The sequence below is a fragment of the Anthonomus grandis genome, chromosome 3 (assembly GCF_022605725.1).
Source record: "Anthonomus grandis grandis chromosome 3, icAntGran1.3, whole genome shotgun sequence".
Classification (NCBI taxonomy): domain Eukaryota; kingdom Metazoa; phylum Arthropoda; class Insecta; order Coleoptera; family Curculionidae; genus Anthonomus; species Anthonomus grandis.
In genome coordinates, this window is record NC_065548.1 from 10,324,359 (window position 1) to 10,340,704 (window position 16,346).

At 31.2% G+C, this 16,346-nt stretch overlaps 2 protein-coding genes across 2 annotated transcripts in view; one reads left to right on the forward strand and one right to left on the reverse strand.

Annotated features, from left to right (window-relative positions):
• LOC126734252 (zinc finger protein 22-like) overlaps positions 1-16,346 on the reverse strand; it is a 29,444-nt gene that overhangs the window by 2,881 nt on the left and 10,217 nt on the right. The window contains exons 3-4 of the mRNA XM_050437789.1: positions 15,065-15,335; positions 14,790-15,009 (exon numbers count right to left, since the gene is read on the reverse strand). Coding sequence (XP_050293746.1) covers positions 14,790-15,009; positions 15,065-15,335 — 491 coding nt within the window. The remainder of the gene's footprint in view (positions 1-14,789; positions 15,010-15,064; positions 15,336-16,346) is intronic.
• LOC126734254 (uncharacterized) lies at positions 799-5,468 on the forward strand. The gene is made up of 6 exons (XM_050437793.1): positions 799-998; positions 4,300-4,446; positions 4,508-4,679; positions 4,735-4,859; positions 4,917-5,048; positions 5,105-5,468. Exons 1-6 carry the CDS (start codon positions 980-982, stop codon positions 5,320-5,322), a joined length of 813 nt encoding a protein of 270 aa, XP_050293750.1. The 5' UTR covers positions 799-979; the 3' UTR covers positions 5,323-5,468.

Here is a 16,346-nt window from a genome sequence, read left to right on the forward strand (position 1 = left end):
CTGCCATGAAACACGAGACATAAACATGAAGGTTTTAGAAGCACTGTAATTAAATCTCAGTATAAATAATGAAAATGCATTTTAAATATTTTGGTGTACTAAGGACCTGTGCACCTGCTCTAAATGTAAAATTAAATTTTGGGAAAAAATACTATGGCGTAATTTATATCCCATAGTATCTTTTATTTATAAACTGAGTTTGAAGGTGTAACAAGATTTTTAACAATTACTGTGACTTTTTTAATTATTTATTATTTCACAAAGATTTATCTTTTATTTGATTGATTTATCTTATGCTCCAAAAAATCAAATCTACATCCCTTTTCTCTATATAAAATTATAGTTTTTCTCCTTGCTTTATTTTAGAAGTTCAAAATTAGATTAGTCCTTAAATATGGATAAAAATATATTGAGGACAGAACTTATCTGTGCGACGGTAAAAATTTGATTTTCGTTTCTGATTCTGTGACGTCACTTTTTGATCCTTGAATGCGAATATGGAGATTTTGAAGACGCACTTAACTCCTTTCAGCGCTTCTTATTAAGAGAATATACATAAATCATCTCCAAAAATACAAACAAAGCATTTGGCGTTTAAGTCCCTTTTTTCTCAAGCATACAAAAGATACATAACAGCAATAGATAAGCAAACATAATTTGACTGAATGCAGCGAAATAATCACAAATCTCAATAACCGTCAAAAAAGCGTCGGCACACCTCGGGGTTGACACGAACGGCAAAAGAGTCAACGGCCAACGGCATGGCAAGCGAATAATTATAAACGTAAAAAGCGAACCGAAGGCACACGCATCAGTCGATCGATACTCTCGGCGTTGATTTGCCGTTTGACGCTGTACAGTTCGGTTGGAAAAGAAAAATTGCCTTTGTTTTGTTTTGATAACGTCAGAGATTAAAATTTTATCGTCGCAATTTGTGTACGGTTAGTTTATATTTTAACGTCGGTAGATCCGAATCAATATGGAGAGCGAATCTCAAGGTAAATTATAAAAGAATCGACTGGGGGATTTGAATCGTACAAATGGCGGTTGAGGTCATTGTTGTTGACGACGTCAGTCGGCGGCTACGACGTTGGCCGTTTATACAATAATAATAATAATAATGTGAAACTTTATTATAGGTATCGGTTTTTGGCACATCAAATAAATTTGTATAAAAGATTGTGCAAAATGAAAAGAATAAATTATAGGTACTAAAAATACTGCTAGATAAAATATGAATAGTTTTAAGTTATAGATCCTACAATTTTCCTAAAACACGTGTGCTTTATTAATTATTTATATACGTTATTGTATGGTTATTGTTAGGATGGCTTGTTGTTAAATGTTCACCAATCACCAAAGTTTTACTGAAAAAGACAAATATAACTTGAAAGCAACAAAAAAAAAAATTCAAAAAAGTTAAAAAAAACGCAACTGCCTAGAAGAAACAAAAAATTACTTTGACTGCCTAAACAAAAAAGACTTTACTGGTTGATTTATTCGTCTAAAAAAATTCAAAATTAACTGGCTCAATAAAATTGAAAATGGTTTTAATTGCCTGGAAAAGAAAAATTACTTAAAAACTCAAAATACTTCAACTTAGGCAAACTCAAATTCATTCATTTCCAGAAAAAGAAACTGTTGGGAAACTTTAAAAAAAATCACTTTGAAAATGTAAAACGACTTCAAATGCCTGAAAGAAATATAAAAATTACTTTCATTGCCTAAAAGCTGAAAAAAAATTGCCTGGAAAAGATCAAACATTTGTTTTTTGAAGACTGTTGAAAAAATCCAAGAAAATGATGTTTTCTCCCAGCAACTGCCTGGAACAGGTCAAATTGTCATGATTTTTTCTTTTTTATTATTTTCTTGAAGAAAAAACTTATCATCCTTTAATTTTTTTTTCTTAAAATAGTCCAAAGTAGGTTAGCTTACTATTTTTAGTAGACTTAATGTATTATTATTTAAAGATTTTCAATAGTTTTTAGTATTTAGTTCCCTATATTTGTTAATTTTCCAGAAATTGATCTATGTTCGCGCTGAGACACCATGTAAACAGGAAAGGGACATATATTATGTCAGTTTCCTTAAACATATAGGGTGTGCCATTTTTAAAAGTAAAGAATATAGAGAAAAAGTTATAACAGATTAAAAAAAAAAATGAAAATATATTTAAAACGCCACTAGACCACCTAGAAAATTATCCAAGAGTAATTTTTGTCGAAGGGTGTATCCCTCCTTTAAAATTACATAATAAAATTATAGAGATATTATATAGAGCTTTTTAGGTAAATAAAAATATAATGCTCTATAACTTATTTCATTAAAACACACCGTGGAACAAAATTTTTTAAAGAACTCACAAAAATTGAACCATAACCGAGCTGCAATCCTCAAAATTTAGTCTTGATTTCGTCAAATTCTTCAATTTGATAAAATAATCTCTGTGAAAATAGCAGTTAAACCGCGTAGGATTTTCAAATTTTCAAGCCCGTTATTATCTTATTATGTGGTCTAAATAATGCAGGTGAGTTAAAGCAATAGTTCTTTTATTATCACAGCAATTTTTTCGTACATTAAAAGCTGTATGGTAATTATTAGCTAACATTGGATTAAAGTTGTAAGAACAACACCAGATAATTGAATTTTTGTATTCTAATCAGGGCTCTCGTAAACAAGCGAGGTAAATATATCAAGGAAAGATTTAAATCACCTGAAAATTTATGAATTTCAATTTTGGGGAGTTTCACAATTGGTCTCTATTGTTAGACCTGCCTAAAGATTGACAGCTATGAGAATGGGTAGAAACTTTGTTAGTTGAAGATATTAAGAAAGATAAAGCATAAATAAAAAAGCTTGACAGCGCAAACCATTTGCAAATCTTTTTTTTAAATATGTAAATAGAAATTCCTTGTATCTCAATTACAAAATGTGTGTAGACCAAAGTTTTTTTTTCTATATTACCTGTTTGTGTTTATAATATAACATACTGGATAGTTTTTATATGCCAGACAGTGTATTGAAAACTATCGACCTATCGCCATAATAAGTACCCTAAATAAATTACTTGAAGACTGCATTAAAATTAAACACATTTGAAAAATAACAAATTATTGTCAGATTGTTAATTTGGTTTTTGACGTAAAATGAGTACCGAGTATGCAATCCAAAAATTGCAAGAACGAATATTAAATAATTTTAATGTAGGCTATATGACCTTAGGCATTTTTATTGAGCTCGCAAGAGCCTTTGACACTGTGGCTCATCACCATCTTTTGCAAATATTGAAGGATTAAGAGTTATACCTAAATAATCGAACGCAACAACTAATTTAATAATAAAAAATTATTGTTGATGAATGTATTTTGAAATACTGTGTCCCGATAAGCCACTTGTGACTTAGGGCACAATTTGTAACAATACTGTAAAATTTTAAGTCATATATTTTAATTTGAATTTTTAATTATATTCTTAATATTAGTATGTATTTATTTATTTAGCCCTTGGTTTATATTTGTTACAATTAGTATATAATTAGTATACCTGCTACCAAGAAGTACCCTACATAATATTAACCTTAGGCAGAGAACCAAATTTTGCATTAATTCCCACCAGGACGGTAAATTTAAGGGCTGTTTTACATATATAATAGTTGTTTTTCTAAATACTAATGCTTTTTTGATAATTGAACATAATCGGTCTCAGTTTAAAAAGCTTTACTCAGGGCTTGTACAACGAATAATGCTGTCCTCACTATTAATGTTATATAGTTCCTATTACGGCTTCATGCAAAGTGAGAAAACTTCTTTATTACAATGTGTTTTAGGAATGATATCCTTAGGATGGGAATAGGTAACGTTAATAAGAAGTAAATATATTGAATTTTAATAGTTTTCTGGTATTTACATTTACATTATTAATATCATTCATAAGTATGGATGATCTTTTATGTATTTGCGCAATAAATTTACAATTTTCTTGTACATATGAACAAAAACATATTAGGACTAAACATGATTTTTGTTATTCACCGCCTGAGTATAACACAAAAATATATATGCATAAAATACCATTAAGTAAACTTCTAGTATATTTTAACTTTTTTTAATCAAAAATAATTAAGTTGAGCTATAACAAAATCATTGATTACTTTTTATACACAAATCTCTAATTTTTACTATTAAAAAAAAATTCATAAAAAGTTGTGGTCCCTAAAGGTTGACAACACTTTTCTCCAATATTTTGTTTAAACAAGAAAAACTTATACGATTTTAACATATTTTTTTTTTTAATATATAGTAAACTATGAAGAGCTTGATATGGACCTTTTAATAGACAAAATCCAACAATACGAGTTTTTGTACAACGTATCCTCGGCACGTTACAAAGACCATCAAAAAAAGGCCGAAGCCTGGCAAGAGATTGCTCAAGATCTAAACTCTACATGTAACTATTTTTCCTTCTGTAAAATTTACAATATTTTTTTAAAACATCTCTTTGATTGCAGCCGCAGAGTGCCAAAGAGCCTGGAAAAACCTCAGAGACCGATTTGTGAAAGAAAAAAATAAATTTCAGTCTTTTCAAGCCGGATCCGAGGTACCTGAAGAGGAATGTTGGAAACCAGCATGGAGATATTATGATAAAATGACGTTCTATAGCAAATTTTGCAAACATAGAAAGTAAGAAAGTTATTATATTTTAACATATACTTTAACCAAACTTAGCAAATAACAGGTATAACGGGACGCAGGCAGATAATAAATCATCAGAAATAGATACCACAAATATGGATGAAACATTATTTTCAGAATCAAACGTTAAATTTGAACCGGTACACGTAGAAGACGTCAATGCAGAAGGTATTACAATACGAAAAAACCACACTATTTTTTAAAATTTATTTCATTTTGTTTTAGAAATTGCACTCCAAGCTCCCCCAATATCTTACAATACTAGTCCCGTATCACATGAATTGCCACCTACTAATAACAGGAAAAGGCTTAAAATAGACAAAAAACAAGATGATAGCCATAGCAAATCTTCAAAAGGTAATCAATGTTCAAACACCCCCCTTGGACAGGACTATCAAATGATTACTTTTCAGGAAAAAGTTGTAAAAATATGCCACAAAACAGCGACGATATCGTTAATTTACTCAATATGGCCAAAGAAATATGCCAGAGTATAAATGAAAACCAGCAGCAGCAAAAACCAAATGTGAACATGAAATTTGCGGAGTATATGGCCAAATGTTTGGACGATCTGCCACCAGGGGAGGCGAGAAAAAAGAGGAGGGCAATCATGATGTTATTGGAGCAATGACCGAGATACAAAATGGAATTAATTGCTTGGTCCAGTTAAGATTTAATTTTCTGTTACTTGTGTGTGTAACAAATTGGTTAAAGTTGACAAATAGCAGCTGTTAATAGAAATATTTATAATAAAGTAAACATATTATTTTTGACTTATTTAATATTTTTTATTTTTTAGCGAAAAGAAAATACACAAGCTATAAAAAACCATATATCATCTATTAAAAAAAAATAAGGTAGAATTATAGTGTTTAAAAACCCAATCATTCCTTCTTAAATGATCTTTGCAATGTAGTGTTATGTAGTGCAATGTACGTTATATTGCGCCAATTGTTCCATAATGGCGTTTTCGCACCTACGCTGTTAGCCATGACTTGTACTTTAAAAAAAGTTTGGTCTTTTCCAAAATATGTATTGTTATTTTTCTTTTTTGGCGTGTATAACATTGTTCCCCATTCCAATATAGACAACTACAACTACAGTTCTAAGAACAATCGTGGTTCTTTTCTTCAGTTTAGCAGTCCTATTCAGATAGAAGCCATCTAAATTATATTGCGGAGTATGATATGACTATAACAAGAAAAACGCAGAAATTCCGACTTATGAAAAGCGAGGAAGCTCTTATGTGTCCAAGTACTCTAGTATGTAAGATGAAAAAATGATATAGTGACAAGAGAAACATATAAGTTTCCTGGATTTTGATACAACAGATTGAAAGAAGGATGATGAAACAACTATGGTCGTAAGAGTGAACTTTTTTGTATTGTTTTTGATAAGAACTGTTTATTTACCAATATTTAGTAACAAATTCTTGGAAGACATACACATTACATTATGTTGGGAGTCTCAAAACCATTTCAACTTACTGAAAAATGCCTACTAAAGTATAAATTATTATTTTTGCCGAATGTACCTGAAAGACATAAAAAACTATTTACAATTAAATGCCTGCAGTAAAATGAGATAAATAAGTTTTTTTTTGTAATAAATCAAATGTCTAAATGACATTAAAAATAATTATTAACTTTCGTTATAATAACAATCCAAACAAGATCTTATGGTTTGTAATATTGTTTGGTTTAGGGATCACAAAATAAAAGTCCAGTCTTTAAATTTAAGTGTTAAGTTTCTAAAATCGACCTATACTAGAAATTTTAACATGGTTTTTGAAAGTTATTACTAAAAATGTTTATATCAGCGTACAATAAAATTTATCATAGGTTTTTGTCAAATTGTGGCAAAAAAATGCTACTCACAGTGAAATAGCTATTGTAGTAGTATATTTAAACCCAAGTTTTCTCCTATTCACATGTATTTTGATGTAAGTTTTATGCCTTCAACGTCCATTTATTTGTTAATGAGTTAAGCATTTTATCATTATTGTCGATGTAACTTTTAATTAGTTTTATTCATTTTAACCATTTAACCTTGTCTCAGGCACTAGACGTATAAGTTTGACAGAACTCCTTAATCGTGTAAGTTTTTAAATAAATTTAGTCAAGAAATATTTCAATCATGTCCAAGAAATATTTTAATACGTCAGATACACCACAGGGTTCCAACTTAAGAACATTACGGTTTATTGGGGAATTAAAAGAAAATTCCTTAAGCTTCCGTATTTTAAAAAGTTTGATCATTACCCGGAAACAGGATTTTGTCATCTGACATTACTTTAACTGCTCAACAATGGAGAACAAACAGATAACATTATATATATTTTTCATTTTAAAAATTATTTTAAAACTTAGTTTTGAGAAAGTTCAAATCGTAGATTTAATAGAAAAATATTTTTTATCTTTTGTGTCTTCTGGTTTTTTAAGTATCTCTGATCAAGTGGATTATTATCTGTAATAATAATTATTTTGGGCAATTTCTTTATGCTATATTTTGTGTCTTGATAGAAGTATAAAATTCTTACTATTTAACCTTGACAGTTAGGAAAACTCGACATTTGCATCAATTAAGATTTTTTAATATTCCAATAACCAATGTTCCTAAAAATATTCATAGATATGCAGGTAATTACATTCAATTTGCCCGTGCAACAGTTTGTAAAGAATAATAGCCATTCAATGATTAATGAACAAAAATGACGAACAACACTGTTAAAAAAATTTAAGAGAACGCAAGACCCAGGTAGGATCCCTGAGACACACTTAACATTAATTTCACGCGACCAACAATGGTTGCGATTTCCAAAAAACGACTGGGTCCACTTGATATAGCTTCCCACTCGAGCTCTTGAATGAGAAGCTGGTGCCACACTTAGTCGAAGTCCTTCGTTAAGTCGGTATAAACTACATCGACTCGATATCCCTGCTCCACTGCATTCACCAAGTAGCACTGACTGAAGAACTCCGAGGTGATACTGCTGTTGATTTGCCCTTAATAAACCAATGTTATTCCTGTGCTATACTCTTGTTTGAATGCAGCAGATAGTTCATCCTCGATAATGGTTTGAAATACCTTTGACACCATCAACAAAGAAATTCCCCGGTAGTTCCTTAAGTCTTCGCGCTGTCCAGACTTAAAAAGTAACACAAGCCACGATTGCTTTCACACAGATTTTTAGAACAGGATACGGAGAGGTTTAGCAAGAGAATTGCAATATTTTTTCCACAATACAGACGACAGTACTTTATTGAGCCGATGGTCTTAGTCATGTAATATGCTGAGTTTGCGAAGAATCACCTCTAAAAGTGCAAGACCAAAATAGTCCGTGTAACAGTCAGCGAACACCTCAGCAATGTCGTGAGGAGTGGTACCTTCGATGGTGCCCAATATCATACTTTTTGGGTGACCAACCATTTTCTTCAGTAAGTTAATGTAGGACCAGAAATATTTTATGTTTGCACTTGTTCAGTAGCGGAAACATGTTTTATGTCAATTTGATGTTTGGATTTACAATATAGTTGAGAGTAATGCAAATAGTCGTCTCTGTTTTTAAATCGCATATATGCCGTTCTTTCGATTTTTTGTTTCTTTTGTATACCATCTAGGGTGTTTTCTGCTGGTTTTAGTTCTTCTTGGTACAAACAGATTATTGATTCCCTGATACCACACACATTAGATGGCGCTCCTTGAATAAACAAACGGTGCGTGCCTCTGTCCTCAAATTTTTAATAAGTTTTCCTAGTAAAAGATTTGTAAGAATATATTTTATTGCGAATTCTATCTAGTAACACTAGTTCAGCTACCATGGTATTAAGTCGTGGAGACCTGGAATCCATTAGAAAGGTGTTTGCCGAGGAATCTCAGAGCGGCGAATTTTATCAGAAATTGGTCGATGGCATTTTTGGTAAGATAGAGGAAAAATTTAAGGAAAAATTAAACAAAATGGAACAGGAACTTTCATCGACAAAAAAAGAAGTTAACGATCTACGCATAGCTAATAAAACTTTATTACGCATGGTAGATTCCCAGGAGCAGCACTCAAGGCGTCGTAATGTCCGCATCCTTGGATTTCAAAGTCCCCCCGACGAAACGGAATTAAACTTAAAGCAAAAGGTTTTAAATTTTCTGCGAAGCAAAATACAAAACAGTGACCTTCGTGAATCAGATATTAATAGGTGTTTTCGCATGAAACAAAATATGCCGGGCCACAATGATAAGCCACCAATCGTGATGGTAGAATTTTTCGATGTAAACAAAAAATCTGTATTGTTAAAGAACCGAAAACATCTCAAAAATACGGGTGTCGTGTTACAGGAGGATCTTACCAAAATAAGACAGATGTTACTTAAAAGTGCCGTGAATAAATTCTCAAAACAAAATGTGTGGTGTATACATGGGTATATCTATATTAAACATCGGGGCATTGTGCACAGAGTTCAGGACGAAGATGGCTTAAATTCCATTTAAACAAGGTACTCTTTAGTAAATCGTTATATCAATTACCATAGATTTATAGTAAGAATTTCTAGGGTGGTGGAATTCTTTTTATATTATATATTTTTTTCCCTTTGCTCTTGTTATTTTACCACTAATTTGCAATATGTATTATTGCCTAGGTTTAAACTTATTATTTATATATATATATATATACTTTTCTTATATGTGCAAATATGTTTATATGTTATACGTCTATTTATTTATAGGGTCAGAGGCACCTATGATAAACTTCTTTTTGTTTATTTTTTCTTAGATTTCATACTTGTGCCCATTTAACCTAATTTAGAAGTTTTTTTCCTTTTTTTATTTTAATTTGATTTGTTTTTCTTTTATTTTGTTATAATTTGTTGGTCTGCTGTGTATTTTTGGTAAACTGATATGGAAGCTAATACGGTTAAAAATGTTAATTTTGGGCATCTAAATGTCCGATCACTGTTTACAGGTTTTGATCATTTTGTAAATTTAATTACGTTAACCAATACTGACATTATGTGTATTTCTGAAAGCTGGCTGAGCGATTCTGAGGCTGATAATTTTCTGATCCCGAACTACAAATTATTTGTAAAGAATAGACGTGGTAGGGGTGGAGGCGTGGCTGTCTATGTACGACAGATTTTTGAAGGCTCTTTGGTTTTTGCTGACATTGACTTTTCTGATGATTTAGAGTGTTTATTTATTAAAGTAAATATAGGCAAAACAATTTTTCTTGTTGGAACAGTCTATAGACCACCAAGGTCAGATTTAGGGCGTTGTGTTGAATGTTTTGATGATATATTATCACATGCATGTCTACAGTATGAGAATATTATCATCCTGGGTGATGTTAATGTTAATCATTTTACAAATAATATTTTACTTGATTGTCTTACAGCTTATGATTTTACTCAGTTAATAAATGAGCCTACTCGTATTGCTGCTATGGCACAAACACTCATTGATGTTATCTATTTTAATAAACCCTCAAATGTTACAAGTACAGCAGTACTTAACGCTGATCTAATTAGTGACCATCAAGCTATATTCTGCAGTGTCGAGATTGCGGCACGGAGTAGGGAGATAAAAACGAAACTCTATCGTAATTTTAAACATTTTAATAAAAATTATTTTTATAAGGACCTGAATAAAATTGTGTGGGATAATGTGTACTATATCAATAATCTAGACGAAAAAATTCAGTATCTTACTAGTAATATTTGCTCATTATTTGATAGACATGCACCCTTTACGACGTCAAAAATTTCTAAGCCTTATACCCCGTGGATAACTGCAAATGTGCAGCTTTTTATAAAAGAAAAAAATAAGGCATTGTCAAGTTTTAAAAAATCTAAAAATTTGACTGATTGGGCATATTATAGACAGATGCGTAATCTTGTGGTGGGAATGATTAGACGAGAAAAAAGAAATTATCTGCAATTTCATCAGAACATCAGAGATAGTAAACAGTTATGGAGAGCTATTAATAATCTAAGTCTAAAAAATGTCTCTAATCGTTCTATTCCTTTAAATCTCCGAGATCCAAACAAAATTAATGACTATTTTGCTTCAATTTATAGCCCGTTAGGTAGTTGCCCCGAAGAAGTTGCTAATTTTCAGAACAAACAGTTCAAACATGATCTAAATTTTTCATTTCGATTAGCCAAAGTTGAGGAAATTTCTAAAATAGTCTTAAGCCTAAAATCAAATGCACACGGTTGTGATTCAATATCAGCGTTAATGTTGCAACACTGTATTCCAAAGCTATCTCCACATATTACGCATATTATAAACTGTTGCCTAGAAACTGGGTATTTTCCGGGTATGTGGAAAATTTCTCTCTTAACACCTTTGGCTAAAATTAATAATCCAACTAATTTCAGCGACCTTAGACCTATTTCAATTATCCCGGTCATCGCTAAAGTTTTGGAAAAGTTTATACAGCAGCAAATTTATGACTTTCTCACCTCCAATAATATTATTCCGCATAAGCAATCTGGGTTTAGAAAACAACATAGCACGACATCTGTCTTACTAAACGTTACCCAAGAGATAATTTCTGCAATGGATAAAGGAGACTCCACAGCACTTATAATGCTTGATTTTTCCAAGGCATTTGACACCTTGGATCATCATTTGCTTTTGGCAAAATTGGCTTATTATGGCTTTGATAATGTTTCCCAAATGTTTTTTAAATCCTACTTATCCAACAGAAGGCAAATGGTGGTCTTGGAAGATCAGACTTTTTCAAATATCAAATATATAACATCTGGAGTACCTCAGGGATCTGTTTTGGGACCTCTCTTATTTCTAATGTATGTTTCGGATTTGTTTAAAGTTGTAAAACACTGCCAGATCCAGGGGTTCGCGGATGATATGCAAATTTATCATTCTTTTAAAGCTGAATCTGTATTGGAGGCATCAAATAAAATAAACGACGATCTTTCTAGAATTTCCTTCTTTTCCTCTCAAAATAATTTAAAACTCAATCCTTCAAAGTGTTGTGTTATGTGCTTTACTTCTAAGAACAAAAAAAGAATAGCATTGGACGGTTTAAAGCTTTTTGTGGGAGGTAATCAGCTAAGTATGGTTAAATGTGCAAAAAATCTTGGATTGCTTCTGGATGATGAATTGCGCTTTAAGTTACACGTTTCTAATGTTATTAAAAAGTCATACTATTCTTTAAAGCCATTGTATGCAAACAGAAATATAATTAATTTTAAGGTAAGGAAAAAACTGTGTGAGTCTCTAGTATTACCTATTATGAATTACTGCAATATTGTTTATTATCCATGTTTAGACAAAATCACTGCGTACCGATTGCAAAAGCTGCAAAATCAATGCTGCAGATTTATTTATGGACTGAGAAAGTATGATAGAGTCTCTGCAAGGCTATGTGAACTTAGTTGGCTGCGCGTGGAAAATCTATTCTCTTTGCAATTGGCGGTTTTTGTGCATAGACTGCTAGCGTCGTCTACTCCTCCCTACCTCCGCAAAAAACTTACTTTTCGGAAAAATTTACATGATGCAAATCTGAGATTTATAAACAAGTTGTCAATTCCCAGATATCGAACAGCCTTCTTTCGTCGTAGTTTTCTGTATAATGCTGTGGCAATTTACAATGACCTTGTTCCGAATCCTATAAAAGAAATGTCAGTAGCGGGTTTCAAGAAAAAACTAAAGCTGCATTTTTTAACAAAACAGAATAGCTAAATTGTCAGTAGGTATTTCTTATTTTATAATTTTTTGATTTTTATGGACCAATGGGTGTATATCTGTTTATTTTTATATTAATATTAGTGTTACTATTACAAATGTTAATTTTTTTTCTTTCAGTTGTGCTATCTAAAATAATTTTGCTTACTTTTTTAAATAGGTTAAGTAGATTAGCCTTTGGCTAGACTTCGCCTATGTACACTATTGAAAAGTACAAATAAAGCCATTATTTATTATTATTATTTATACCAAATTCGATAGAACTCCTTTGTAGCCGCGTCAACATCGTTGGATTTTTCAACTCTGCTCCAGATGGCGTATGAAAAGTAGTTGTTCAAACTCTGGAAGTCGACTTTAAAGAAATGGCCTAGTCCAAGCACTCGTCGCTCTACAGAATGTCAAGGTTTAGAAGATTAAAGCCGATTTCAATTGGAGTGTGGTGTTACACTACGTTACTAATAGGCTGAGCTCAAATTCCAGACATAAAAATTATCGCCAAAAGTAAAGTCCAGATATTTGCTGTGTTCACTATGAATGTGATTTAATTATTATAGTACATTAAATAGAGTCCCAGTAATTAAAGTTTCAGCTGCAGGTGTGACCAAATCATCGTTAACCAGATGTCTTTGATCCAGACTCTATTGTGTTTGGGCTAAATAAAGTCACCACAAACAAATGAAAAGTTTGGCATTTTTATGTTGGCGTTTTAGAAATTCCAAAGTTTCAATAAATGATTCGTAGGCAGTTAGGAGGGAAATACAGTGCGAGTCTGTAACTTAGAATAAATTCGGAAAAACGCTTGGACACGTCTTTTGAGATTGTAAGTTGCGCATTTTTTACAATAAAAAGTTTTTGTGTGCCATGTAGGCGAGGCTAATACCAACTTTCTTATTTTAAATGGGACACCCTATATGTTATTATATTTTTGGATTCTCCACAAAATTCCAAACATTTTGATGTATCACATGCCATAACTTTATTCGATTGTTTTTAAGATACAGGGCGTTAAAGAAAACGTATTTCATAAACTTGAAGAGGGTTCTTTTAAATCTTTTTCTTTAATAAGTGTTCAAAATGTGAACCATTTACTATTCTATTACTATGACTTCAATCTTGTGCTTTTCACTTAAATAGCCCATTTCGTAAGAAAATTAAATCTGATTATCCGACAGTAAAGGCATGTCTTGTACAAATGTCAAAATTATAAAAATGCCACTGTATAAAAAAAATAATTTTTGTAAAAAATGCGCAACTTACAATCTCAATTGATGTGTCTGAGCAATTCCGAATACGCTTCCATTTATTTATTATAGAATTTATTCCAAGTTACAGACTCGCACTGTATACACAATAAACCAATAGAGATCATAAGCACGTATAAAACTCCTGATTATGAGTCGTCGAGTGCTAGGTCGTTGGAGCCAGGAAGACGTCTAGAACTAAAACTTCTTGATTTTTCCAACAATTTTCCATACAAAATCCCAAAGTTGAAAGTAATTGTTTCCGAAAGTCAAATTAAGAAGGTCTAGAAAAATTGTTAATGGAATATTTATTTTGTCATTTTTTAATAATTATGTTTTTTACAAGATCAGTCGAAATATTCCTAAAAAGGCAGATAACGTGCAGAGAAGTAACTTCATAGCCTTCAGGTATGATAACGTTTTAAGATCATATACGAAATCACAAGAATTTTGAACATATCGTTCAAGATTAAACCTTTATTTTGTGATCTTTAAACCCGACAATATTATTAACCATAAAATAATTATTAACAGTGACTGAAAGATAAAGAAAATAAATTCAATGAATATAAACGATTAGTTTAATTAAATGTCTAAAGGGCATAAAAAATTAAAAATATTTTGAATGCCTGGAAGAAATAAAAAATTTGTTCAAAATTCTCGCAAGCATAAGAAATTATTTGAAAAACAAATAAAGAGCATGAAAAAGAAGATCAAATTCTTAGAAAACATAAACTCCTTTTTCATAATGTTTTTTTTTGTGAACTGTTAATATTGTTTAAATTGTGATAGTAAATGTTATATAATTAAAATCTTGGACAATAGCCCAATTGAATATTTTTAAATCATCAGACAATTATTAAAATTGATTGAATAAATACAAAACTGGCATACTAAATAGGATTGGTTAAGTGGGGCCATCAAAAGAGACAATTTGTAGATACAAACCTAATGTGCAACGTTGTGCAAAATATAACATAGGCAAAATGGAAAAATTTACCTAATTCCCGGTAAATTTTAAATCTAAATACTTTTTGGGAAGTAGAATGTAAGCATTAAAGTTACTCTAATTAGGTTTAGAAATATTGGTGAAACTTAAAACATTTGTATTTGGAGTTAGAACCAAAAGTTGAGCTTTAAATATGAAATTACTTACGTGTGATTATTAAATGCCTTATTGCAAATCATACAAATAAGACCAGAGCAAAGCGATTGATTTTCCAAAATTTCATGTTTGGCCAAGTGGGTTTTCATCCTTCTAAAGTATTTTTTACAAATTGGACACTTTTCTAATGGATTGCTTTTGCGTTTCGCATACGGTTCCTCGGCCATCATCGCTTCTTCTTGGGATATGAGCCTTACTGGTGTTCGAATACCTTTAAAAAAATGTAAATGCCCAATTTATATATATTAATATTGTATAATCCATACTCGGTGCTTTCCTATGAGGTATAATTTTGCCATTTCTCTTTTCTGCCTCCTCCTGCTCCTCGTTAAAAATGTCCTCTTTATCTCTGCCACTGTAATGGTTTCCGAACAGTCTTATTTTAAATGCTGGTTTCCGTTTTTTCTTCACTGAATATAATGTAACTTCAGGGCCTATGTTTGACAATATTTCTTCTTCGCCTTGTGGTTTTTTAAAAGAAGGATCATTTGAATAAGCTTGATAAGGATTTGGTCCTAAAGGACCTCTAGAATTTGGCTAAAAAATACAGTAATTAAGTCTATTTTCTAAAAATCACAATTTTGCTTCAATCCAAATGTGCACACTCTAACACTCCTAAATCTTATTGATATGCATATCACAAGCAATGTACTTACTTTTAGGCTGAAATGTTTTCATTGAGGCCCTTAGACACTTACCTATATAAAATTTTCATTCATGTACCAAAAAGATTTTTTAACTATATTACAATTTAATCATTATTTTTACACCACCACCTAACCTTTTATCCAAACATGTGTAATTACATAAATAGCTAAACTAATTAAAATATTTACCTTTTTCTTAATCAGTTCTATGATTTTCCTTGACAATTCAGAAGACAATGTCACTTTTCATTTTTAAGGTGCTTTGCCTAAATTATAATAGCTTCGAGTTTCTTGACAAAAAAACCTCAAAAACACCCAATTTTACCAAAAATTCCTCTACTTAAACATACTTTATAAAAATATACCCAAATACCACCAATGAAAAGTGTTTCTTCTTATGTTTCAACTGATGGTATCATGGAGTAAACAGTTCTCACTCCTAAATCTTCTTGTTTAAGGAATGGGCCTTGTGATCCAAGAGTATATAGCACTTGCTATAGAAATTCTAAATCTACATTGCAGTGAAAAAACCGAGGAAAAAACATAACAAAACTAAAACAAAAAAAAAACAAATAACTGAAAATCTCAAGACAATAAAAAGCATACAACTTCTAACAAAAAAAAAACAAAAACAAAGCCAAACACAAAAGAGTAGGTGTTCCAACAACACATAGAATAAAATAAGATTGTGGTTAGATGTACAGTAATGGACAAAAAAAAAATATAAATCAGCAAGTTATTAATTGCTGTATTTGCATTGTGAATGTTTTGAGAAAGTTCGAAAAAGGTTTCTAAGATGCCTTCATGTTAAAGAAAATAATATCTAACCACATTTGGCTTAGCATTAACATTTTTGAGTTTAGGTGTCTGTTGGATAGACATAGTAAACAGACTGTGATAT